The following is a 26,614-nucleotide window of genomic DNA, read 5'->3' as shown; positions in this document are numbered from 1 at the left end:
AAAAAAAAGCCCTCAGTCTGCAACTTAAACATCTTTGGATTTAGATTTGCTAATTTTTCTCGTCCTACTAAAGAAATTGGAGAATTCTTTAGTACCGTTCAAAGAATTTGCCTACTAATATTGTGCAATGTCTGAACAGTAAAAAATTGCATCATGTTCTATTAAAATTTAGAATTCTCCAAACGAAAATTTCTGGTTCTCAGCACTTTCAAGTAGGCTTTGATTTCATGACAACTTGCACGACAGGCTTAAAATGTTTGCCTTTCTGAATTATATACATTTCTTCATGTTCTAAAGGATATAAATTCCTGCATGGATGCTAAAATCTCAAACTTGAGAAAGAATACCACAAAAATAAAATAATTAAAAAAAGTAAATAAGTTTTCAGTAAACATGCTTTGTAGAAGGCATCATCTCCCTTGATGAACTAATCTCTCCCCTACCACTAAGTGCTGCAAATTTGTCATTGAACAACAACATGGGACATTTGTCTATTAGGTTTGTCCCATCATAAGCTTCTTTAAGAAAAACAGTACTCCTTGAGCCTTTATTAGTGATATAAAAAATACCATGATGTTTTATCAAGCAAAGCAGTAGTTTGGACGGCAAGAAACACTCTGAATGAAATGCATCCAATTGGGCAGATGTCATCCTCTTCTCCATTGTCAAACTCAGGAGCTCATGAAGCACACCGACCACACGCTTCCTCGCTTTCGGATCAGCAATTTCGAATCTCCTAGCGTTAAGATATGGGGAAGGGAATTCCATCTTCTGCCACTTCTCAAGTTCCTCAAGATAACTCATGTTTGGTCTAAAACCGGCAGGGAAACTCATTTCGAACGCATGTGGACCGGGATAATTACCATCTTTCGATATCCTAACCTTCCTTGGATTCCCAGCAGAGGCCAGAATTCCTTCACTTGCAAGTTTCTCCTCCCGGGCACTGACTGCTAACGAAGAATCCCAACTTTCCAGGAGAAGACAAGCATTTCCATTGACATCCTTCACAGAAAAGAACTCGGGGTACTTCGGGATCAATGTCTTCTCAAAACCATTTGGTAAACCCAATCCTGATTCAACAAATTTGATCTTTTCAAGAGGAACCCGGCAATCAACCGACAACATTAAAAGCTTCCTCAAGTTCTTAACCAAAATGGGCTCCATTGATTCCCTGGCTTCAGCTTCTTCGCCGGCAATCTTTTCGGCTTTCTGGGCGAGCCTAACAAATGGGGGTGTCCTATTACCCCCACCAACATAAAATATTGAAGGGTACTTCTCAATGGCATTCATGAAATTCCATTTCTTGACAAACCCAACTTCTTTCTCAAGGTCCCGGAGAAGAAGAGACCGGCTCTTTTGTGACTGAATGATGGACTTGAGCTCTAAGATTAAGGAAGGTTTCTTCTGCAAGTCCATGACTCTGTCCAGTTCATGGTCTCTGTAGTAGATTTTCCTCTTGGGTCTGCCTCCTCCACCGGATCTATACCTCACTGGGACCCACATATTATAACTTGATTTCTGATAAGGGTTCGGAGATATCAATGAATATGGATTTTTCTTGCAGAAATTAGAGGATTTTAAAGCCTGGTGTGAGAGCAAAAACGACAATCTGCTCTTCATATTGCCAAAACTGGTAGTTCTTCTTTGGGGCAAATGATCAAACAATTGGTGCGAATACCTTTTCTATAACTCACTATAACATCACTCGGAGGTTACTTTTAAGCGGGAAAGCATCTAAATGGGGAAAATGAGAGCTAAATTGGTTTTGATCCAAATTTTTTTGCTATACTGATTGATGATTGAACTATGAAGTTGAAAATTTGATGATGATAAAAGCAAGCCTAGAAAAAGAGTAAAAATCGAAACTTTAGAGTTGGGTTTCAAAAGGAGAAGAGAACCTGCTGCGGTGAACTCCTTTTGTCAACTTACTGGACCAACGACCAGAACACTTCGCGCACCTCCACATTCCTAATGTCGTTTCAGACCTCCTCGATGTCGTTTCATCGCCGGCTAAGAAAATAAATATATATTTGATACTTGATTTTTTTAAAAAGTTTTCTTTTTTGTTGGGACTTGGGAATACTTAGGATACGTTTGTTTAACAACTTAAATTAAGAATTTGAGTTGTGTATGTGAGAGAAAAATATTGTAGTAAAAAAAGTTAAATTTGAATTTTTATGAAAAAAAATAAGTACTAAAACTTGAATTGTGACTTAGGCCTTGTTTAGTTCAACAACTCAAATTGTTAATTCAGTTTGAGTCGTGATAATTTTAATTGTGATTTAAACCAATGTTTGGATAAGTAAATAAATTGTAATTTGAATTGAAAATAAAATCTGAACTGTGTTTAGATAAAGTGTTGAAAACTGTTATTAGAATTTTGTAATAAATCTTACAAAACCTATTGTAAATGAGGTTAAAAAATATGCAATATGGATGAGGATTTGTTTCCCTTTTCATTATTAACATATAGGAAAAAAGCATCTCAATTGGAGTTGAAGCGAAGAAGTTATAACATTTTTAAGTTTAAAGTTAAAGAAAGGAAAAAAAAAACAAAAAAACAATTGTTTTTGAATTGTTATCAATTATCCGAATTGTAAATTTTAGGGGCGGTATTTAAAATCAACCATTTGAATCTTGGTTGATGGTTTAAATGATCCATTTTTATTTCTAAAATAAACACTAATTTAAATTTTTAAACACAATTCGAATTGAATTATTTGGTTCAAATAATTAAACCATGCTTAGTTGTGAAATGAACAAAGCCTTGATACTTGATAGTAGTAGAAGAGTCAGAAATCACATGCATGTGATATCTGTCGGTTGAGATTTTTTATTTTTGTATACAAAAACTCTCTTTATATGTTTGAGAACTCAATGAGCATCCTTTAGTAGAAGCTTAAAGCCTGTTTGGTTTATAAATTTAAGTTAGTGATTTTTATTTTAAATTTAAATTTCGTAAGAAACCCCATTGATAAAAACTTTTTTGATTCAAATTTTTTATGAGAGAGCAGAATTAGAATTATAAGTTTAAGTTAGTAAACTAAACACGTCCTTATACTCATCATTTTAAGTGTAAAAAGGTTTCTTTGAAAGCGCACTTAATCCTCAGGATGGAGAGGAAGCTACTGTGGATGAAGGCAGTTGTTGAGCAAGTGACATTGGTTGTCATAGATATGATCACAATCCTCCAAAGGGTAAATTTTCAGCAAGACCAGTGTCATCGTTAACGGATGAGGAAGCCCGATTCTGATGACTTTGACTACCAAGGATATTCCGTCTATTGCTACAGTATTTTTTCTCACAAAAATTTAATTTTTAATTTTTTTAATAGTGTTTTTCTTTTACATACAAAATGCAAGTTCTTAACTTGTTGTGAAACAAACATACCCTAAGTATACCTCAACTTAAATTTTGTCATTTGCAAGTCAACAATATTCAGATAAAGATGTGTTGCTACTTTTTTGGATAATGTTTTGCAGGAACTTGTTAAGGCAGTGATTACAGCATCAGTCATCGGAAGGTTCATAGCATAGGATTTGTGCCACGGCCTCCAGTATGCATAGTCCAAATAAAGAACTTGCGCTTTGAAGCTACAGCGTCGTTTCTCGAGGTACACACAAAACACAATAAACATTCTCGCACCATAATTCAATTAAGCCAACTCATGCCTGTATGCTCGGTACAAAGTACAGGATTTAACTTGGGATTTAGTTTAGCTCAATATGACTCTTTCACCACATAAAGATAAATAAGTAGGGTGTTTTCACTAAGCATATGTTATATATATGATGATCAACTAGTTATTTTCATTTACCCTTACCCCCCTTTCATTTCAACTTAAAACCCAGAAGCCCAAAAAAGAAAAGAAAAAAAAAAAAACAAAACAAATAAGACCCAGGTTTGAAAATCTTTCAATACCCAACCCCCACCAATATCATCAACAAATACAAGACATCAAATTTAAGAAATGACATCCATAAAGAAAAGAAAACGAACACTTACGATCAAAAATAGCATCATCTCCCCAATCAATGGTGTCAGGAGTTCAAAAACGTAAACAATGTAATGACAAGACACAAGAACATAGCATTGCATACTGTTCTGTTTAAAACACCACGACACGTAAAATTTTATAAAGGAAACAAAAACATTGTCTCTAATGACGCAAGATATTGTAGACTAACAATATCCTCTGCAACAGTACTGCAAAACAACAATAAAAATAAAGCAAAAACGGAGGCGGAGAAGGAATGAAGAAAAGAGAAAAAAATTCAGGTTCCGATGACTTTCATCTTCCACTTCATCTTCATCTTCCCTCCTCAACCTAATTGGAATGGTGCCTGACAAGAAACTTACAACTTGTCTTCGTACTCGGAGAGCGGGGTCATTTGCTCCTTCAAGCCCTTCCTCTTCCTGATATCGGCCACAAGCTGTGCAGCCTGAGATCCAGCCTCCAATGGGTCAGACATCATCATGTCCCAGTGATCGAAGACACACTGTGGGAAAGCCTGCCCTGAGGTTGCAGCCCTCAAAGTGCTCGAGAATCCGAAAGACTCGATGACAGGCAGGTAAGCCTTGATGTTGTAAAGCGGGGTTCCCTGCCTCTGCATTTCCTCAAAGACATGTCCACGTTTCTGGTTGAGAACACTGTAGATACCACCGAGAGCCTGCTCAGGAGCTTGGATTTCCACTAGGTAGACGGGCTCGAGAAGCCTTGGCTTGGCTGTGATCTGAGAAGCGTAGATGACTCTACGAGCAGTTGGAATGACCTGACCACCACCTCTGTGGATGGCATCAGCGTGAAGGACCACATCACAAACTTCAAAGCAAATACCTCTCATATTTTCTTCAGCGAGAGCACCTTCCTTAGATGCCCACTGGAACCCAGCAACGACAGAATCCTTGATTTCATTGAGGTACTGAACTCCCTTACACATATCAACAACCATGTTGGGACCGGTGGTTTCAGGACCGAAACACCAGATCTTCTTGGCAAGATCCTTATCCCAACCGAATTCCTCAGACAGTATCTTCGATCGGAGTTTAGGGTCATCCCTTGGGCCAATACGACCGTCATCAATAGCCTCGGCAAGCCCTTCCTCCAAGGGTCGCGCTTCCATGTATAGACGGTTATGCTTGTTGGGAGACTTGCTCATCACGGTTCGGCTTGACTTCTCAAGGACGGTTTCACGGAAGGAGACGACTGGATCAGATTTTATGATTTCAGCTCCACCCATGAAGTCATCCTGCAGATCCTTCAAACAGATTTCAAGGTGAAGTTCACCAGCACCAGCAACAATGTGCTCTCCAGATTCTTCCATAGTACACACAACCATAGGATCTGACTTGGCCAGACGTTTCAGACCTTCAACAAGTTTGGGAAGATCAGAAGCAACCTTGCACTGCACGGCCACACGCACAACGGGTGAGACAGAGAACTTCATAGCTCGGATCGGGTGAGCATCTACTTCCTTCTCGTTTGTCAATGTGGCATTCTTGGTAATGTACTGATCCAAACCAACCAAAGCAACTGTGTTACCACAAGGAACATCCTCAACTGTTTCCTGCTTCTTTCCCATCCAAATGACAGTTCTCTGGACACTCTTGACGTACAAATCTTTCTTCTCACCAGGCACGTAGTTTGGACCCATGATCCTAACCTTCAACCCAGTAGATACCTTTCCAGCGAAGACACGACCGAAGGCAAAGAACCGACCCTTGTCAGATGCAGGAATCATCTTCGAAACATAGAGCATAAGAGGACCATCAGGATCACAGTTTCTGATAGCAGTTGAATAAACATCATCAAGGGGACCCTCGTACAAATTCTCAACACGGTATCTCTGAGCCGTTGAGGGAGATGGTAAGTGAAAGATCATCATTTCCAGAAGAGCACTACTTGCTGGGAGCCAAGTCTGCATGACACGCTTCATCAAAGCCTTGCCCATCAGATCTTTCTCCTCGGACTTAATGGTGACACCAAGCTTCTTCAACATAGGCCACAACTTATCCTTCTGGTCATTCATACAGGTATTGATAATCTGCTTAATTGGTTCGTAACAGAACTGCACAAAACCACGCTTGCAGGTAGGAGAACCAGTGTTCTTGCTGGTCCACTTCTTGGTAGCAGGATCGAAGAAGTTTTCACCCCAGAGCCTTTCCATCATCTTTGATTCATCGACACCAAATTTGGAGGCATACATTTTCGCGAAGTTGGTCAGAGTAAAAGCCCATCCGTGCAGACCAGCAGAGAAAGCAACTGTTCCTTTCTCAGGATAGACCATAACATCACCAAGGAGGGGATCTTCGTATGTTGCCATAATCACATTGGCGTTCTCAATAACCCTAGAGAAAGTTTGGTAAGCTTCTTCGCCATCCACCTGCAGCTCAAGGAAGCACCTATCCATCTTGTTGACAGTCAAGACAGGCCTAATCCTCTCACCAAGAGCCTGCCTGAGCACAGTCTCTGTTTGGACACAGACACCCTCAACACAATCAACCACCACAAGGGCACCATCAGTAATCCGAAGTGCAGCAGTGACTTCTGATGAGAAGTCAACGTGCCCGGGGGAATCAATGAGATTGATAAGGTACTCATTCCCTTGTCTTTCTCCCTTATAACTCTTCAAAGCTTCATCAGTCATCTCATAGTAGAGAGATATACCAGTAGATTTAATTGTAATACCACGCTCTGCCTCATCTGCACGGGTATCTGTCATCCGGACATCACCAGCAACTTCTTGAGCAATGATACCAGCAGCAGCCACTAGAGAATCCGTAAGGGTCGATTTTCCTGATAGACAGAGAAAGATGGACATAAGAACACGTCTCACAATCATACATGAGAAAGTAAGAGAGCAAACTGAATCAAATAAGCTCCAATTATTCGTGGGTTTCACTACTACAAAGCGATTTGCTAGTGCAGCATCTGAATAGGTCATACATACATTGAATACATAAAACAAAACCCATCTAAACTCAAATTTCAAACCTCAAATGCTAAACTGCTTGAGAAAAAAATGACACTTGACCAAAACACATCGCCCATAGTCTATCAAGTACAAATGTGAAATGCACTATAAGCTTACCATGGTCGACATGAGCAATAACGGACATATTCCTAATGTTATGTTTGTAGTCCATAATTTTACGCAATTCTTCTGCCGTAAACTTCACCTGCACATACCAAGAAAAAAAAACATTATATTCAAGCAGTGTATATATAAAGTATCACTATAACCCACTTAAATCAAGGGCTCAATGCACTTACCATCTTGACTAGCCTCTGTGTATCACAAACAAAAATAAAATCTGCAAACAAAAAAAAATTAAAAAATTAACAAGGACACAGGAACAATAAAAACAACCAGAAAACCGAAAGTATACCACAATAACAAGACCACCAATAAAGTACCCAAATCAACACTGTATTCAAGTAAAAATATAATCCTTTAAAAACCACTAATTTTGGTACCAACTTTCACAAATGCAAAAGAATGTGTATATATATTTATATGTAACCATGTATATGCATGCGTCTATATACTTGTATATATACATATTGCCACATCAGATAAATTTAAGTCACACATTCAATCACATAAATTTATTAACAAATCACTTTAAAATTAGTGGATGAAGGTTTCACACAAGAAAAAAGAAAGCACATGAACATCGAAACAGGAACCAATAAACTCCGGTACAACTAAATGGTTCTACATCAACTAAAACGCAGAGCCAAATTTCACCGGATGAATCGAAAACAAACGAAAAACTCATTTCTTCAAACCCTAAATTCCAGATCTCAAAACTATTTCGATCAAAACAGAGTAAAGAACGAAAACAAGCAAATTCTCCGCAATTCGAACAAAATTAAGCAAATCAAAATACGATAATAACACGCAAACATCAAAGAAACTCATCGATCTAAAAGAAAGAAGTGAGAGAGAGAATAAAATACCCGAGAAGATGGAGAGAGAGAGAGGCGGCGAGTGAAGAGAAATGAGAAGGTGCGGCTCTCAGTGACCTAAATAACAGAAATGAGAAAATGAGAGAATCTGAGGCGTTAGCGAGGTATATGCGTTGCCTCCTCCCTCGCTAGGGTTTTTGGTATTCATGGGCTTTAATGGGCCTGATTTTTTTATCATGGGCCTTTGTCGGTTTATTACGTACCTATCATGTCTGATTGATAAAGTAAGAGAGATATCCGCACAGGTGCTCTTCCACGTCTGGACGTGTGTTTATTTATTCCCACTCAAAAGCTATCCATTTAGTAGGGGGGAAAAAAAAAAAAAAAGACTGTCCATCCATTTTTTGGGTGCGTTTTTGCCTCTTTAATTGGCAAAATACCTTCTGAATTTCAAGATTAATAAATAAATTATATAAGAAAATTTAATAAGCTGCTGTAGAATTTCATAACGACATGTAAGATTTTTTTATTTATTTTAATCTTTGAATGTAACATAACAAGTTACTAGCACGAGCTTTTCAGTTGAACTTGTAAAATTGTATATTGCTTTATTGAATTTAAGGAGTGATTAGTTAAAATTTAAAGTAAAGGACAATTCGTTGGAGTCACCTTTTGTGTTTTTTAGTATTAATTGAGACACTTTAGTCTCGTTTATTTCATCAATTTAAATTTAAAATTTGAATTTTATTATGAATTTCATAACGACATGTAAGATTTTTTTATTTATTTTAATCTTTGAATGTAACATAACAAGTTACTAGCACGAGCTTTTCAGTTGAACTTGTAAAATTGTATATTGCTTTATTGAATTTAAGGAGTGATTAGTTAAAATTTAAAGTAAAGGACAATTCGTTGGAGTCACCTTTTGTGTTTTTTTAGTATTAATTGAGACACTTTAGTCTCGTTTATTTCATCAATTTAAATTTAAAATTTGAATTTTATTATAGTAAAAAATTCTCATAAACAGTCACATTTAATTTTTTTATTACAATAAATTTTTTTTATATAAAATCACATTTCAACTCAAATTAAAAATTCAATCAAAAAACTAAACGAACCATTTATTCATATAATATGGTGATCAATTCGCCATCTATAGAGTTTGTCATTGATGTACCACATCAAACATTTAATCCCCAAGGCAGTATCAATTTAAATTTAAAATTTGAATTTTATTATAGTAAAAAACTCTCATAAACAGTCACATTTAATTTTTTTATTACAATAAATTTTTTTTATATAAAATCACATTTCAACTCAAATTAAAAATTCAATCAAAAAAACTAAACGAACCATTTATTCATATAATATGGTGATCAATTCGCCACCTATAGAGTTTGTCATTGATGTACCACATCAAACATTTAATCCTCAAGGCAGTTACATCTACCGGTGAGAAATACATTAGTTTAGCCATTAATTATATAAAATTTTTAGAAACAAATTTCAAAACTAAATAAAAGCATGTTTGGATAATCGCAATAAAATATTGAGTTTGGAATATAATCGGTCCGATAAGTTTAAATTCGACTAATCATGTATGGATGGTTACAACATAAGATCTTATATGGGACTTTACTAGTTAGACGTATTAAATTTGAGTTTTATTTAACAAAAAATATACTTTTTATTGAAAATTTTACTTTTTTTTCTATATTTGTTTTTTTAGTTGTTTGATATAATATTTAAATGTTAATCATTAAGAACATTCTTGTCAACAATTTGCCCACTCTTACTTATTTTGAAAAAATTAGGGAATAATTTTAGGATTATTTGGATTATCGAAAACACAGGGGAAAATGAATGGTTTAGTTAACTTTGGGGTACATTTTAGATTTTCATTTTTCTCTATTCTTTACCGTCAAATTTTGAAATTAATAATTTTTCAAATATAATTTGAGAATAATGAGCCTGTTTTCAAAATGACTTACTTACCCTCCCCAAGGTCTCGTATTTTCTCTCCCCGCCCTTCTTCTCCCTCAGTCTTGCCCCTTGCTGTGCTCTTTTTCTCCGTCACCGGAAACAGGAAACCAAATCCTTTCCTTTCCAGTCAATGGCTTCCGCTAAGCAAGTCCTAATATCTACACGCCTTCTCTTCCTTCTATTGCTCTGCCTTCCCTTTTCCTCTTCCACGGCTCCACCTTCCGATCAACATTCTTTAGGTTCGTCTTCTTCTCCGAATTCTAGGGTTTCAGTATCTTTGCTTTTCTTCTGCTCTGTTTGGACGCCGAGAAAACCAAGACTCATGAACAAAGTTCCAATCTTTTCGTCTGTCGCTACGAAAATCTCAAACTTTTTGTTCATTACATGTTAAATAGTTACGCACTTTAGGTTCTTTTATGTTATCCGAATACAAATTTTTTTTTATTTTTTATTTTTTATAATTATCTGATTTTGTGTGCGCGCGCACACACACACACACACAAATATATATATATATATATATATATATATAAATTTTTTTTTTCTTCAGTGGTTGCTCCATCTGCTAAGCTGCAATTATCTCATGGCGGCGTGCAAGTGAAAACTTGTCCTAATTCCAAGCCCGGAATTTCCATGGTTTGTGAAAGGGTTCGTATTTATGGACTGTCCAGAATTCAAAATCTGTGGAAATTTTCCCACTCAGTGAAGATAAAAGTATCAGTCACAAATTCAACTGGTCATCTGCCAAAGGCTGGAGTTTGCTTTCACAGGTTAGCCAGTATCACATCATCTTATAATTTGATAGAAGCTGATCTTGTCTTTGACAGTTATATTGATTATTCAATTTACAGGAATATGTCTTTGGGCTTAGGAATGTGCCCCAAGAACAAGTGGGAGAATGTTTCTAATGGTTCCTGGGCTCGGTCTGCGTCGCCTTTCGGGCACAAGGTGTTAGATATAAGGGCTGCTAGTTCATCTTTGGAAAGCTTTGAGGTGTCTATAGAAGAAGGTAAATGTTCTTTTCAGCTATATTATGTTTGTTCAGATCTTAGTTTAGTCCTTGTGTTAGTATGAATTGTTCAATTGTTTGTTTCGTCTTCTTTTGCTGGGCAGAATTACATGTATACCGTGTAGTATGTTTAGCATTGGGCATGGTTATGATGAGCTTGGCCTCCTTTTTAAGCAACTCATTAGTGTTTTACTACGGCACTACAATGGCAAGTGGTGGTATCCTTGTGATAGTGGTGGTCTTTTTTCAGGTAATTTTTATTTCCTTTGTCCGATGCGATATTGAAGATTTGTAAAAGCTTTTAGTTCATTTTTAGATATAACTGAATGTTGGTTATTATTGCTCAAGTTTGTTTCTGTTGTCACGGTTGTCCTGGTAGTTCCTGGTAGTTATTATCGCTCAAGTTTGTTTCAAAAGAATCTTGCTTACGGTCTTCACTATATGCATCAATTTTGTCCAAAGTTCTTTTTTATAGGCCCGAAATCTCCACACATGTTAGAATAGTACAATGTGGCAATGTGCTAAATGCTAATTTGTCTGTTCAGCTTTCTCTTTCTCTCATTCCCTCTCACACATGTTGAGGGTCTGCTGTTGTTGTTGATGTTGCTGGGGTTCTTTATGATTCTCGCGTGATATTCTTTAGTTTATGCAAATTCTAATGTATGCTACCATATCACTGACGTAACTGTCAATGCTGGACGATGAGGTTTCCTAACGAGTATCCATTATCTCAAGTTTCAGTTGAAGTGGAAATTTTACCTGGATATGGCATTTCATTTTCATGAATGAATCTGTTGTAGTGATTATTTCCAAGTTTAAAATGTTGCAATTGTTATTAGCTTTACGTTTTTCACAATCTTGGACACGAACCTTTTTGGCGTATTTTTCAATAATATAATGTAACATTATGTTTCGTGGTAATTGGCAGGGGTTGAAAAAGGCAATGGAACTTCTTCCAACCGGTTCAAAGACTTCACTTTTCATTTATTCATCTGTCGTGGGTATCAGGCCTAAATCCTTCTTATTTTCTCAATTTACTTGAAGATGTTAATTTTTAGCTCAATATGTTGCGATTTATCAGGTCGGATTGGTGTCTTTTCTCTTCTACTACTTTCCTGGAATTTGGCATTCAATACTTACAGAGGCTGGAATTAGTGAGGAAATGTACTATGCTGTAAGTGATACTAGTTCTGATTATTGCATTGCCTTGCTGCTATAAAAGCGAAAAAGAAAAATCGTATTTGAGTACGGAGGTTATCCATTTCTATCTAAAAAGAGCATTGGTTGTTATAAGCAGCTCTTTTCTTAAACTCTCTCTCTCTCTCTCACACGCGCGCGCGCACACACACGCTCACACGCACACAGATATTATTACCCCTTAATGGCATGTGATCCGCCCACCATGTGAATTACTTCAAAAAATAATTATTTGATCATCAATTGTTGCAGTTGGTAGTCTTTCTAGTGGTGTTTTTAATTCTGGCCGGAGGCTGGTTGGCCTTCTGGGTGGTTCACAAACACATCCCGACAGAAGATGGATCTATAGATACAAGCACATCCCTGTTTGTTGCATGGTCCATCCGAATCTTGTCTGCTCTTTTGATTCTTCAGGTTGTTATCCTCTATAACCATCATATTTTTTCTGTAAGAATTGTCTATATCTTAGAAAATTATTGTATACTTGACAAGAATATTGTTATTTCCAGAGTTCTGTGGATCCCATGCTGGCAACGGAAGCTCTAATATTTGGAATGATAACCTCTTCAATACTGAGGAGTATCTTTAGATTGCGAAGGATTCGTTATATTTACAGGTAAAACTCCTTTCGAGTTCTAAAGGTTAGTCATAGCCATCTGGTATTGACACTATGCTTCCATTCATTCTGTTAGTAGATCTAATGTATGATGCAGGAAAGGGAAAATCAAATTATATGAGTAATTGCATTTTTGTGCTTCTTTTCTTTTCTTTTCTTTCCCCCCCTCTGCGGTGAACAATACATTTGGTTAATACTTCTGCAGAGAGTTAAGGAAATCCGCTAAAAGGAAGCACAAAACGGCACACCTTCCTGGTTCTTCAGCTCTAGAAGATCCTCTTGATAGGATCCGAAGCAATGAGGATTTCAGTTTCCGGACAATACCTCGATCCAAAAATTTCACCATGGTTCCATCCAGTCCTGCAGACCGTGGTTTGTTTCTTTTTGACACCCATCAACTAACAAAGAAAACACCTGCATCTAGGACATTTTTTAATGTACGTGTGTATTTTTCAGGTTTTAGCGGGAGTGGCTCCAATCAGCTTTACATTTCTAGTTTCCACACTACACCTGAAGGGAGAAGGTTCTCGAAGCCTGAATGGGAAAAGTTCACCAGAGAATCCACAGATAATGCCTTAGAAGAGCTTGCCTCTTCCCCTGGTTTCGGGAAATGGCTTTCCCAAAATGCAGACAGAATCACCGTAACTCCGCCCAGTAGCAGTAGAGCTGAACAGCGAAGCAAGTGGTTCTCATGGTGATAAGCAGCTTCCATATCCCTTGCACAGTCAAGAGAGCTCATACTAGATGCAGAATACATATCAAATTCGTACGGAGAAGCGAATACAGCGTCGGTATATGGAGGCCATTTTTAAACTGCAGAGAAGCAAGACTGAGTGCTGATATTGCAAAGTCGAAACGGTTTTGAAGGTTCTCGAGTTCAAATCATACTGCTTTGCCTTCTCCATGAGACTTCCTGACTAATTTGGAGTCCGGACCATGTTATCATTGAGTTTTAAACGGTTCTTACTTCTGCTGTCTTTTACAGAAGATCATCAGCAGTACTTGAGATGAAGCTTCCGGGCAGGAAAGGCCATGTGACAGAGTGATAACTATCGAAGAGATCATCAAATCGATGTAGCCGCTTTTAAGTCGTATAGCGACTACAATTTTGTGTAATAACTTTAATCTTCTTTCAAAATATAGAAAGTACCAAGTCGTGACTTTCTTGGGACACAATTCTACGTGTTTCTGAAGGAATGTACAAGCTACATAATCCGTTTTGAAAGGAAATGGACCAAATAGATGATGTATATGGATTATGAGTAAGTGAAGAATGATTTCTGGTTCAATTATATATTGTGTTGCGGTTTTAAGTTCTTGTTGTAGAAAACCAATAAGCCAACAGAAGGAAAAAAAAAAAAAAAAAGAAAGAAGAAAAAAACGCATAAAAGGAAAGGAATACAAAACATACGTCACCCGGATCCAAAGTCTAGCTATTTCTTCAACTTTCTACCCGAAAAAAAAAAAAAAAAAAGATTTCTCAAGTATATCTGTCAAGCAGCACTAGATCGTTTTCTTTTCTTTCTTTTTTTTTTTTTTTCTGTAAATCTTTCTGTTAAATTTGAAGCAAAATCTTCTTTCTTTATGGTCCAAATACTTTATGAGTAACACAACCATGAAAAATTTGTGCGTAACTTTTCAGGAATATTTAAGCAGTTCATTGGAGAATGTCCAACTTCAATGGTCAGACAATATTCTACACCCACGTAACATATGAAACTAGTCATTTAAAAAAAGGGAAGTGATATAGTACCGGATGGTCCTTGTCCGTATTGATGGTATTCAATGTAGGACCACTCTATTAGATCTAACGGTGGTTAAAAGAGAGGCACATCTAATATGCAATGGGGGTAGCCGTAGAAGAATGAAAGGGAAGAAGGGGGTTTTTCTTGCACGTAACATTAGTTCGGGTTCGCAGGTGTTCTACGTCGTCACCGTGAGGACGTGTTCTCTGTCGCTCGCTGATCGCAACCTACCCACCGAGGTCCCAACCACCACCGTGATGAGGGATCACGACCTCTTTCGCGACCAGCACGTTTCGTCACTGTAACTCACTACCCACCAATCGAAATGACTGCTGCAACTCAGTTTTGCCTCCACAAGCCACTACTAAGGGTGACAATTCATATTAGTGTGTCGTATTCGTATCAATCTGTTTATTATTCGTGTCAAAAAATATTAATTTACACACGACTTGTTTATTAAACGTGTCAAAATGTCAATTTAAATACGACTTATTTATTAATCGTTTTAATCGTGTTAACTCGTATAACCCGTTTAAATTAATATATTAAATAAATAATTAATATAATAATGACTTATTTAACACGATCTGGTCAATTTATCTTTTTTTTTGAGAAAAATAAATAAATTTTATCTACAAATATTAAAATTCACATTATTTGTATTTAATATGTCATATAAATTTTCATGTTATATCTCATATCATTAGATTGCAGATAACATATATAGTTAATCGTGTCAATTCGTGTTACTTCATGTTAAGAGGTCAATCCTAATCCAACCCATTTATTAATCGTATTAATCGTGTCAATGCGATTACGACCCAAACTCGTTTATAGTAAACCCAAACTCGTTAATTTCGTACATATTTCAAATTATGTCATCGTGTCGCTACTTAGATCGTCAGCCTTAACCACCACCACCGTCTCTGTCCTCCGAGTTTTGTGCCAAATTTCTCCCAAATTAGTTTTGGAATTATGTGTAGATAAGGATTAAGGAGTTGTGTTTGGCATGAAATTTGTTCAAAATTGGGTTTGAATTTTACCGATGTTGGTGTTGAAAGTGGTATTATTGTTGAATTTGATATATTGTCATGTTCAATTTGATCTGATTGGTTGCAAAATTGGCCAGATTTTCTGCAAATCAGGCATTTTCTACAATTTGAAGGATTTAGGTTTTTTTTTTTTTTTTTTTTTGGGAGGAAACACCAAACCAACGAAGTAATGGATTTTGCTAACCTGCAGAGTTTAATTTTCAACAAGAGTCACGTGGGGCCCCTTTCAAATCCAATAAATCTACACCCTAGATTTTTTTTCCGCTATCAATAGAGAAAATGTATGCTACGGTACAGTAGCATTTTCCTAAAAAAATATAGAAGTAAAAAGTATAATATGACATTTATTCAATATTAAATTGACATTAAAAAAGTGTAACAATACTCCTAGATAAAGTTCTTCTTATTACATCTTTCTAACGTCGTGTTATATTTAATAAATATCATGTTATACTTCTCATTTTATTATGTTACGATGAAGTATAAACCTTGGGAGGACTATAGATAAGCTTTATAAATACATACTATATACATTACCCACATAACTCATAGATAATCCTCCCAAGTACATCAAGATAAAACTGTCAAAGAAAAGAATCCAGTAAAATAATCCAAAAGTACAACACATAATTAATAAGCTCCACACTACTGCTATATATGTATCTATCTAAATCTAATAAATACGTGTGTATATAATTACAACAAGTCTAGCTAACTAAGCTAGTAAATATAATTAATTACTCAAAAGCTGGATCAAGAGCAAGCTCTACAACTGCGCTAAGCTCATCCCAAGTAGTATTTGTCATGCGCGTAAATAACTGATCATCACTAATCTCATCTGGGCATGTCGAAAAACAGCTTGAGAAGGGATTAATAGACGGATTAACATTAATAATATTGTGATTGTTATAATTATGAGGGACCATATTGGAGTTCAATTGACCAGCATGCAAGAGCTGGTTAGATGTACGGTCGTGATGACTAATTCCATTATTATTCATGATCATCGTGTGATTTATAACAGGCTTCTTCTCTTGATGATCCTCGTGATAATTCATCCTAATCGGAGTGCTGAAATCGATGTAATTATGATTAGCTTCTCGATTAGTCGTAATGTTATTGTTATTATCAGAATGATCCAAATTACTGCATTTCTTAGAGCTAATTATTGCGTCCATTGGATGATGGCGCTTAGTAGATAATTCTCTCCAATCCGGGGTGTACCTTCTGTATGACATGTTTCTCTTGAATATCCTGCATAAAGTCCATATTTCCTGCAAATATATACACATAACCAAGATATGTCAAAACATTTAATATATATATATATATATATATACACATATTTATAACATATCAAGAATAATATAGCACATAATTTTTTGAATACATAGTAGTATGTATGAATTGTCTTGGAAATCTTTAGCTAGATAGATGTGAAATTGTTCAATCAGATTAAAATAAGAATATAGCACATAATTTTTCGGATATATAATTGGATTTTTTATGATCGAATCTTATGTTTTTTTCTTTTTTTTTTTTTCGGGTAAAGTCAATCTTATTTTCTTTTTTGCCAAAGTTATTTCATAATTTTAATGACATGTGATATTATGATGCTAGTTTCTCTTTCTCTCCAAATTTAAAAAAAAAGGGGTCGGGACTTAATTCCTTAATTATGTAATGCTTATAATTCCAGAGTCAAGTAAATTAATTATGTTTATCATTGTATACATATACTTACAGCTTCTTGAGGATCTGCCTTAGGTGTGTTGCAAGCTGGGTGAATATTGGTGATATTATGGTAATTGTCATTAATGGTGGGAAGGCGAAACTCATGCATCATCCAGTCAGTTTTGGTGCCTTTCCCTGCACTTCCTCTATAGTAAACCAAAGTTTTCTTGAGTCCAATGCACTGATTTTTCTGTCCATAGTCTCCTCCGTGGGAATGCACCGGCTTGTCGATGCCGGTCGCCTTCCAAAACCCGGAGCCGGTCACTCGATTCGGTCTTATGCTGTTCTTGTACTTTCTTCCTCTTTTGCAGAAGAAGTACCACTCTTTATCTCCTGCGCTACATGAGGTGCCTTCTGCATGGCATCAAACAAAACCCTTATGAGAAACAGAAGAGAGGACATAGAACAATTATAATAAAAAAAATTAAGAATTAGTTACACTAATATATACCTAATACCATGCATCTAGTTTAAATTAATTTTTTTTTTTATCAGGGTAAAGTTTTAAGAGCTGAGTGGCTATAGGTTAATTTAGGAAGTCTTCAGGTATCAATCTTTAGATCAAATCCCTATATATATATATATATATCATGAATAGTCCATTTATCAAAGGTAATTAGAAATTAATTTAAGAATATACACCCTTGGAGTTTTTTTGAAACCCACCAAACCAAACCACTAATGTAACAAGTGTGGAAAGTATGCCATATATTATTGGCTATATATATACATATCATGAATATATAGTTGTGAGGTTATATTTGAAAAAGATTTGCCATGGTTTCAGTCCAATTAGGTAGCTCATTTTTCATATCCATGATATCAACTTCCTATATCATGAGTAATTTCTGAAACCAAACGCTAATTTCTGTTGAAAGAAAAAACGAAAAGAAAAGAAAAAACATTGTATTACTTCAGGGATAGATATCAAAGCAAACAAAGTTTATAGTGAATACAAACATACATATGTGTATATATATATATATATATGTATATATATAATTATTAAGGCATACTTGGAAGATCCCAAGGATCGTATTTGTAGATGTCAATGGGTTTGATGAGCTGGATGGTGATCGGTTTTTTGTCAACCTTCCTGCGGAGATAGAAGCCTACAAGCTCTTCATCAGTTGGGTGAAACCGAAATCCCGGAAGTGGAACTTCAACTTGATCATCATGACCATGATGATCATGATCTTCATCCAATATTGTACCACCACCAATATTACTAGGGCTATCCATGATCATGATGATCTGCTGAAGAAGAAAAAAAACTTACAAAGTTTATATAAATAGCTAGCTCTATATTGTAACTTAATTAATATTTGCTATAATACAAAAGCATTATAAATATATAATGAGAACCTTCTCTTACCTACACATATATATAATGGCGTTATAATTGAGAGTAGTTGGTTGATTTATAATTTTATTAAGTCAAGGTCTTTCATTTGACTAAGGGCATTTTCAAGAGGAAATTAATGTAAGTCGCGATCCTTGCCTTTCCTAGTCTCCAAACAAGACCTTCCACATAAAAATGTCCAAGACGATCGATCACTAAAAGTAGACTTTTTCGCTTTTGTGGACCAATCATGGCATGCCAACAAATTAATCTACACTCCGAGCCAGGTAGATTTAGACGCCACAGAATTATCAGTGTCCTCTTTTTTTGTGGCTTTAATTATAAATTTATAACATAGTACATATCACATGTATATACTCATATTGTATTGTTGAATAGTACTAATATTTGTGATCATTTCATCTTGAAAAAAAGGTGGAGACCAGCTGGGATAAGATAAGCTGAGACAGCACATGAATTACTTGAATTTGATTCTTATGAAGATGAGAAGAATCCCCTATTTAATTTTGAATGATGCGGAGGACAACAACTTTAATCTTAACTCTTATATTAATTTTTAAATTTTTTTTTTTTATTGGTAGTGTAATTTTTTATTATTAATTAACGTGGTAAAATTTTAAACACTTGCTAATAAAAGAAGGATAATTTATGAGTGTTTAACCAACCGTGATTATATCGTGTCATATGATGAACTTAGAAAGAATTTTTTTTTTTAAATTAGTGTATTTTTATTTTTCAAGTAATGTGATATAATGTACAAACTATTTGAAGTACGCATTTTCAGTTAATTCGCTGCCGTACAAGTTTAATGAGTATTTGACATTAGTTTACAAAGACTAAGCACATGCAGGCTATTAATGTTGTGTCTAATCCCATAAATGCTATAATTGATAACAAAAAAGAAAAAAATAAAAGCTTAATTATTCTCTGGACAGCGAATGAAATAGTCAACCCATTTTATTCAAAAAGATTTGCAGTGCTAGCTAGAGCAGACGAATTCACAAATCACAAATGGTCCATAAATCCATATAACGACAAGGTAGTATATAGTATATATTGTTGCGTGTTGTTTGCTACAAGAACATAAATAAATAAATTAAATAGTTTTCTTTTGTTTGAAAAAAGTTTAGAAATTAAAAGTTTCGTGCTCAATAACTTATTTTTGCGGTTTTAGAAGAGATTTTAGACAATAATATCATATATTGAGTAGGGAGAAAGAGGAAAATAAGCCAAGATTTGAGATGAATTAAAATTAATAGGTCAATAATTTACGTAAGTTAATAAATAGGTCAAATTACTGTTTTTATCCATAATTTGTCTGGTTATGAACCATAATTTGACAAGTTATTGTTCATAACTTGTCTGGTTATAAACCATAACTTGACAAGTTTGTTCATAACTTATCTGGTTATGAACCATAACTTGACAAGTTATGACCTATTAATTTGTATAACTAAAAGTTAACCTGTATACTTTCTTAAGCTTTTCATATTGATCTATTTTCTACTATTTCCGTATTGAGTATTCGTATATGTCCTAAATTGAACTTTTTTCCTATGAATTTTCTTCATAATTGCTTTCATTTGAATTGACAAGTATGGGTATAAATTGTTACATATACAGTAATATACTGTTATACTTGCTCATTAATTTGGCTGACTTTTAGGTCTTCTCTTCTTTATCGGCATAGAAGAGAAGTAAACTACTCAGTTCAATTACCAATTTATTGGCTAATATGTTTTTAACTTAACCCCTTCATATATATATATATATATTTAACTTAAAAGATCTTTCTAATACATAAATAAGATTTCCATTTCATAACTAATTATAAATATAAGGTCAAATATATAAATTAAAAACTATTTGCAACTCTAAAAAACTACATAACTTCTCATGTTTAATTTTGTGGAAGCTTTTTCACATGAAGCCAATTGAGTCTTACCTTTTCTTAAATTTCATCTAAACAACTTTAAAGGCTGTTTTTCATGATGTCAAAAGTTTGCTAAACATACAAGGCCCTTAAATTAGTGCTAACGAAAAGTATAAATCTGCTGTTTTTAACTTTTTGTTGAATATCATCTCCAATTTATTATGGTTAACACTTGGTCAAACTCAAGTTATATATGACTTTAATCCAATCTCTCCTCTCTCTCTCTCTCTCTCTCTCTCTCTCTCTCTCTCTCTCTCTCTCTCTCTCTCTCTCTCTCTCTCTCTCTCCCCTCTCTCTCTCTCTCTCTCTATCTTCCCGTGACGAGGGGGATAAAATGACTACAAAATCGTTTGTTAACATTCGTCTTCTTCTGAATTTCAACAAACAATGAAAAAGATTCAAGTCCAATATACTAAATGCTAAGGAAACGACAAGAAATAAGGCACACATCACCCCAACCACGTGATTTTGAAAGTATTGCATGAGTTTATATCGCAATCCGTAGTATGTATATAATTACCAATATTAACAAAAGGGCAATTCTAGAATTGTCTATTGCTTTCCTGTATTTGTTGATGATTCTTTTTTTTTTTTTTTTGGGATGTAATACTTTTGACTTTTCTTATGGATCCTTTCCCATTTCCAGTCCGAAGAAAGCAAATATTGTCAAACTATAAGTTTGAGGCGCCAATAAACTATATTGAAACTTTGATCTGACTTTTACCCTTAACCAAAGATAGCTTAATTTGGGTTAATGTATTGTATATAATATTATATGTAGTATATATTATATAAGATGTTTTGATCCTTTGTCGGTTGAAATAGGGATCAGTCTTAATTCGATTATGTGTAATTACAATTAAGAATCATCCATCTAGAAGTAGTCTCTAAAGCCATCATCGGTTAATCCCCCAAATCCCCTTTGCCGGAGTGTTCCACACAATAGTATATTTATACATAAAAAAAATAAAAATAAAAACACAAATTATACTATACATGCATGTCATGTGTGTATGTATAAAATATATACCATGAACTTGATAGTTAAATAATTAATTCACTCCTTTTTTTTAATCAACATTTTTAAATATATAATTGATGAGTACTTCATCGCGTTTGGTAATTGGAAGCTTATGAATTATAGTGCTAATCATGCGTCCCAACAACTAATATCGATCATATATATGATAGAATAGTATCTATATATATATATATATAATACGGACCATATAATATATATGTAACAAAACACGAAGCACATCCTACATTCTGTATGGATAATAAAAGACAAACCTCACTAGTAATATAATTATAAATTATGGCTGCATAAAAAAAAGAGATTACAATTATCAATTTAGGTAAGTACTATACATGAAATTAGTCAAATATCAACTTATAATTTTAGATGAGATTGAATCCCATAAAATTAAACACAATATCTAGATCGAAATCATATATATATATATGTTGCAAAAAATCGAATTTTCATCCTCTTATTTTAAAGTTTAACAAAGCACATTGCGTATAGTCACGGATTAGCTAAAAGTAAAAATCCTATAGATGCAATATTAATATAATTCGTATTTACCAAAAGAAAATATTAACATAACTTGAGCCTAGAAATAAATGTCATGATGTGGAAATAGAAAAAACAATATTATTTTTGGTACCAAGTTCAACGAGTGATTTTTCTTATATTTTTCACCAACAAGGAAGATCATATTAACAAAGATTAAAAACTTGCATTAGTGAGTATAATTAATATTTCATACGTACAATACAAGATTAGAAAGAGAATAAAAAAGTAGAGGATATCCAAATATATATCGAGTTGAAAAGTTTCATTGACTTTAGCTGTTTGGAAAAATATATACAAATCCTTTTACGGGAATTAATTGTCATGATTGTAATTATGTAATGACAATAATTATGACATATGGAAATTTAATATGGGAATAATTAATTATTAAGGTTTTCCCAATATGTATAATAAAGTTTTTTTTTTTCACTGAAAGGAACTCCGAAGATATTTATAATCTTAACAAATTTATATGTACATATTTTAATAATAAGTATTACGTGGTTACTAAAATAATAATAATAATAATAATAATAAGTATTACGTGGAGAGCAACATTTGTAGACTTTTGTTAGCAGCCACGCTCTTATGAGCTTCATGGTTTAGTTCCGAAAAATATGATAGTTAGCAAATGGGATAAGTAAGAAATAAAATACTCATGGAGATCAAGAATGGGATATAAATGAAAGTGACACATATAAATTATATAAAACTTATAGGAAAAACAAAAGCAACATATAATAAAATATTTGCTACAAAGTATCAGGGGTCATAAGAACACATGGGAGAAGTGGTTTTACTTCAAAAAAAAAAAAAAATGAAGAAAAAGAAAAAACAAGCCAAGTTGATCAGTCTCTATTAATAAAAAAAATATTGTCAAGGTCAATTAAAGAACTTAGGTTAAATCAAACAGTAAAACTTAAAAGTTTTTAATTAGTTGGTGTTAAAAAAACCCAAGGAAAGAAACTAAATCAAACGGTAATTAGTTTTTACTTTGTTCGTTTTTCGTTTGTTTACACTGCGATTGTTATGTTATTATAGCTTATATTCTTACTATTCGGATGTAACTACTTTATATGAATGTTATTGTTTTCATATGATACCTTATGTCGTTTGTTAATTATACTTATTGTATGGTTTTCCTAACAATTTTGTTTCATTCAATTCATTTCTTACTATTGTTGTTTATTTGTAACTGTTCTTCGTTATTTATAGATCTTTTTTTTTTTTTACATACGGATATTATGATTCATTTTATTAATAGAAGTGTTAAATGGTTTTTTTTTCTGATTATAATAAGGTATTAATGTTTATGTTTAAATGTTTCCTTCTGCTTTTATGTTGTCGTCTTTTTGCTCTTATTCTTTCTCTTTGATTTTTTTTCCAAATCTTTAAATTTATTAGCATTATTTGTTTTTTTTTTTTCGTTACTTTCTTTATCTAAATCTAATCTTATTTCTCTGTTTTCTTTCTCCTACCGTTTCTGTTTTTTTTTTTTTTTTTAATTTCAATAAAGTTTTACTCAAATCCTGTAGTAATTTTGTTGGCAGCCAATAACATTGTCGAATCATTTTTCAATTATTTTTTATATATCTTGCTAACAATAGAATATCAATACATGAACCTATTTTTTATATGCATTATTTATTTATATATGTATTATGTCTGTTTATTCATAAAAAATTACAAATAGTTTTACGTTTCATTTCCTTCATTATATTTTTTAATACTGTATTACATTTTGTTATATTTATATGTTTATTCGTTTATTTTTCCAATTTATTTCTTTCTGTTGTTTCTTCCTCCTTATATAATTGAAGAAAGTGAAGATCGTCTTTCACTATGTATTGACGGAAAACATGTATCTTATGTAATTATTGTAATGTAAATAATAATTAATGGTTTTTGAGTTTATAGAACAATTAAATGTATTCATTAAATCATACGAAATTTGGTTGTATTTCGATTAATTGTACTAGATTTGGCGCATTTTCTCAGGATTGTATTCTTAAACAGAAAAAAAAGATTCATGTATGATAGTTTGTTCGATAGTGTAATATTATATTTTGTTCCACACAAAAGTTTATCTTTATTTCAGTTATTTATAATGCATTATGTTAGTAGTTGAAGGCAAATACCTAAACTAAATTCTTTATCCGTGCAACCGCATAGATAATCCACTATTACATATTAAGTGGCAATTGGTTTTTTGGGGAAGGTATTTCGTTGCCTCCTCTGTTTCGTCGGGCTTTTTTATTTTTCTTCTACTTTTTATTTTTATTTTTTTTCCTTTTATTTTTAAACTATCATTCTTTTTCCTCTTTTCTTTATTTTTGTTGTCTACTCTTTTTACATTCTTATATATATATTTTAGTTCATTATACATTTTTTTTCTCTAAATTGACCGTCATAAATATATTTGTTTTTACTTTCCCGTTAAATAATTTCTTTTCATACGTATCCCTATCTAAATTTTTTTAAAATCATGTTCAACTAATAAACGTTTCGTTTGTAACTTTTTTTTTTTTAAGTCTTTTTCCTCTCTCACTTTTTTCTTCCTCATTTTTTTTTTCATTTTTGTCTTATTATATATATTTTTTATTTTTCTGAATGAGACTCTAACAAATATATTTTTAATTCATTATTACAGAATCTCACGCATGCGCAAGCAATTTCAACTAATATATATATGGACTTTTTTTAGTATTGATATGTCAGATTTTTTATCCGTTAAATCTGTATAAAATCACATAAAAATTAAAAAACACGTAAATGTAATAGTTAAAAAAATACGACCTATCAGTACGCTAAGCATACTAAAAAAAATTTCCATATATATCCCGAATTGATGTTTGGGTAATTAATGTGCAAAATAAACAAGGTCACCAAGGAAATAAAGACATTTCTTGTTGTGTTGAAAGGAAAATAAATGCAAACATAATTAAGTACGTATAGCTGACTCAACTGTATATTACCAAGTCAAAAGGTAAAAGTCAGGTCAAGTAAATTGATATCTAATAATATCTTGGCTTCAGTCTTGAACCAATCAAGTAAACAGCAAGACTTTGTTTGGGTCTTTACGGTCTTTTTGGTTAGAGACATCGGCTGGAAACCACAAGTCTCGTTTGATATGTTCTAAACTGATTTTCTTAGGACACATACAGCGGGGAAAATGTAGCTAATTAAATAATTATACGTTTTTTGCGCATTTAGTTGGTGTATTCGTGTTATGATTTAAATCATAATTTGTAGTTCGTTATAGTATTTTTTTTTTTATAAAAAATACACGTAAATCAAGAATAATTCTGAGTTATGATTATGAATTTATGAACTAAATGCCTACTAAATCACACCTGTAGTGCATAGGCACAACAACAAAGATGTATTTCTTTTTTCTTTCAAAATGCGCTTAGGATTCAGTTGATACTCTACAGTCCCATTTTAAAATCTCTATCCGATCAATGCGTTGTTCGGCATGGTGACATAAGTGATAACATGGTCCATCTTTCGAGTAAAAATGAATATGATCCTTTTTCTTCTATTAGTAGAGGCATGATGACATTATTAATCCCTTTTTCAATTAAAAAAACGTTATTTACCACAATAATTAATAATTAGCATGAAGATGTAAGGATAAAAAATGAATTCATTAACCAAAAAAATTAATACGTACTATGTAAACAAAAATGTACATAATTTGGTGTTTAATGAAAGTAAATCCGGAAAATCTCGGATTTATCAAATTTGATTAGGAAGCAAATTCGAATAAATCCCAATTTACCAACTAAATTGCCATGGGGTCTCATATTTACTTCTACTTATAAACTTACTGAAAAATTGTGTCATTTATTTTTAGAAAAAGGAGACAAATACTTTTTAGAATGTATGGGTTTATATTTTTATCCCTTACTCTTGATTAATATTATTATTAGTAAATGGTAAAAATTTAGACTCATGCACTCTAAAAATAAATTCAGCAATTTTCTCTTTATTTTAACTCCTTGCATAAAAGGTTATTTAGCTCCCATAATAGAGTGTTTGGTTTTATGTTATATTAAGATGTTACTTTAAAAGTGACTTTGGTTCATAAGTTTGAAATTTAAAACTTTTATTAGAGAAAACGCAATAATAAAAAAAATTTGAACCAAAAGTTTCTAATTTAAACTTATAAAACAAATAAGACTCTGGGTTACTTCTCATTCTCTTTCTTACTTTCCCTTCCTCATTTTCTCCTACCTATTATTATGTTTGATAGGGGCTCTTCTTGACCTTCTCTTTTTTTTTTTTTTTTTTGTACTTGGTTTCTTCCTATTTTGATGTAATATAGTTTATGTCCATTTTAGTATAGGTTAAATGTCAATTCTATTTTAGCGTAAATCTCAAGCATTTAATCTCAATTACATGGATAGGCTTAGCTGAAGAGAAACTTTTTGTGAGGTAAAAGATTTTCCCTTTTTCAAATTGTTGCAACATGTGAAGGAATTGTATTCCCTT

At 33.3% G+C, this 26,614-nt stretch overlaps 4 protein-coding genes across 5 annotated transcripts; 1 reads left to right on the top strand and 3 right to left on the bottom strand.

The window, feature by feature from the left end:
* Window positions 1-213: 213 nt before the first annotated feature.
* On the bottom strand, window positions 214-1,870 carry LOC21399324 (protein WHAT'S THIS FACTOR 1 homolog). The gene has a single exon (XM_010094757.2). It carries the CDS (start codon window positions 1,618-1,620, stop codon window positions 385-387), a length of 1,236 nt encoding a protein of 411 aa, XP_010093059.2. The 5' UTR covers window positions 1,621-1,870; the 3' UTR covers window positions 214-384.
* A 2,112-nt stretch (window positions 1,871-3,982) lies between these two features.
* LOC21399323 (elongation factor 2) lies at window positions 3,983-8,053 on the bottom strand. The gene is made up of 4 exons (XM_024163392.1): window positions 7,964-8,053; window positions 7,274-7,314; window positions 7,092-7,179; window positions 3,983-6,796 (listed from the first exon to the last, which is right to left on the bottom strand). Exons 2-4 carry the CDS (start codon window positions 7,274-7,276, stop codon window positions 4,356-4,358), a joined length of 2,532 nt encoding a protein of 843 aa, XP_024019160.1. The 5' UTR covers window positions 7,277-7,314; window positions 7,964-8,053; the 3' UTR covers window positions 3,983-4,355.
* A 1,865-nt stretch (window positions 8,054-9,918) lies between these two features.
* LOC21399322 lies at window positions 9,919-13,995 on the top strand. The gene is made up of 10 exons (XM_024163382.1): window positions 9,919-10,134; window positions 10,446-10,665; window positions 10,747-10,904; window positions 11,009-11,154; window positions 11,833-11,901; window positions 11,986-12,078; window positions 12,354-12,515; window positions 12,611-12,717; window positions 12,923-13,089; window positions 13,174-13,995. The coding sequence occupies exons 1-10, from the start codon at window positions 10,026-10,028 to the stop codon at window positions 13,413-13,415; spliced, it is 1,473 nt and encodes a 490-aa protein (XP_024019150.1). The 5' UTR covers window positions 9,919-10,025; the 3' UTR covers window positions 13,416-13,995.
* A 2,113-nt stretch (window positions 13,996-16,108) lies between these two features.
* Window positions 16,109-18,581, bottom strand: LOC21399320 (transcription factor JUNGBRUNNEN 1). 2 transcript variants are annotated; one of them, XM_010094753.2, is made up of 3 exons: window positions 18,262-18,581; window positions 17,256-17,599; window positions 16,109-16,788 (listed from the first exon to the last, which is right to left on the bottom strand). In XM_010094753.2, exons 1-3 carry the CDS (start codon window positions 18,491-18,493, stop codon window positions 16,252-16,254), a joined length of 1,113 nt encoding a protein of 370 aa, XP_010093055.1. In that variant the 5' UTR covers window positions 18,494-18,581; the 3' UTR covers window positions 16,109-16,251. The 2 variants fall into 2 exon arrangements, with proteins under 2 accessions (XP_010093055.1, XP_024019149.1); XM_024163381.1 differs by having other exon boundaries at window positions 17,256-17,596.
* Between the last annotated feature and the right edge of the window lie 8,033 nt (window positions 18,582-26,614).

Source organism: Morus notabilis, unplaced genomic scaffold, assembly GCF_000414095.1.
Source record: "Morus notabilis unplaced genomic scaffold, ASM41409v2 Scaffold1154, whole genome shotgun sequence".
NCBI lineage: Eukaryota > Viridiplantae > Streptophyta > Magnoliopsida > Rosales > Moraceae > Morus > Morus notabilis.
This window is presented reverse-complemented; position numbering and strand designations above follow the sequence as displayed.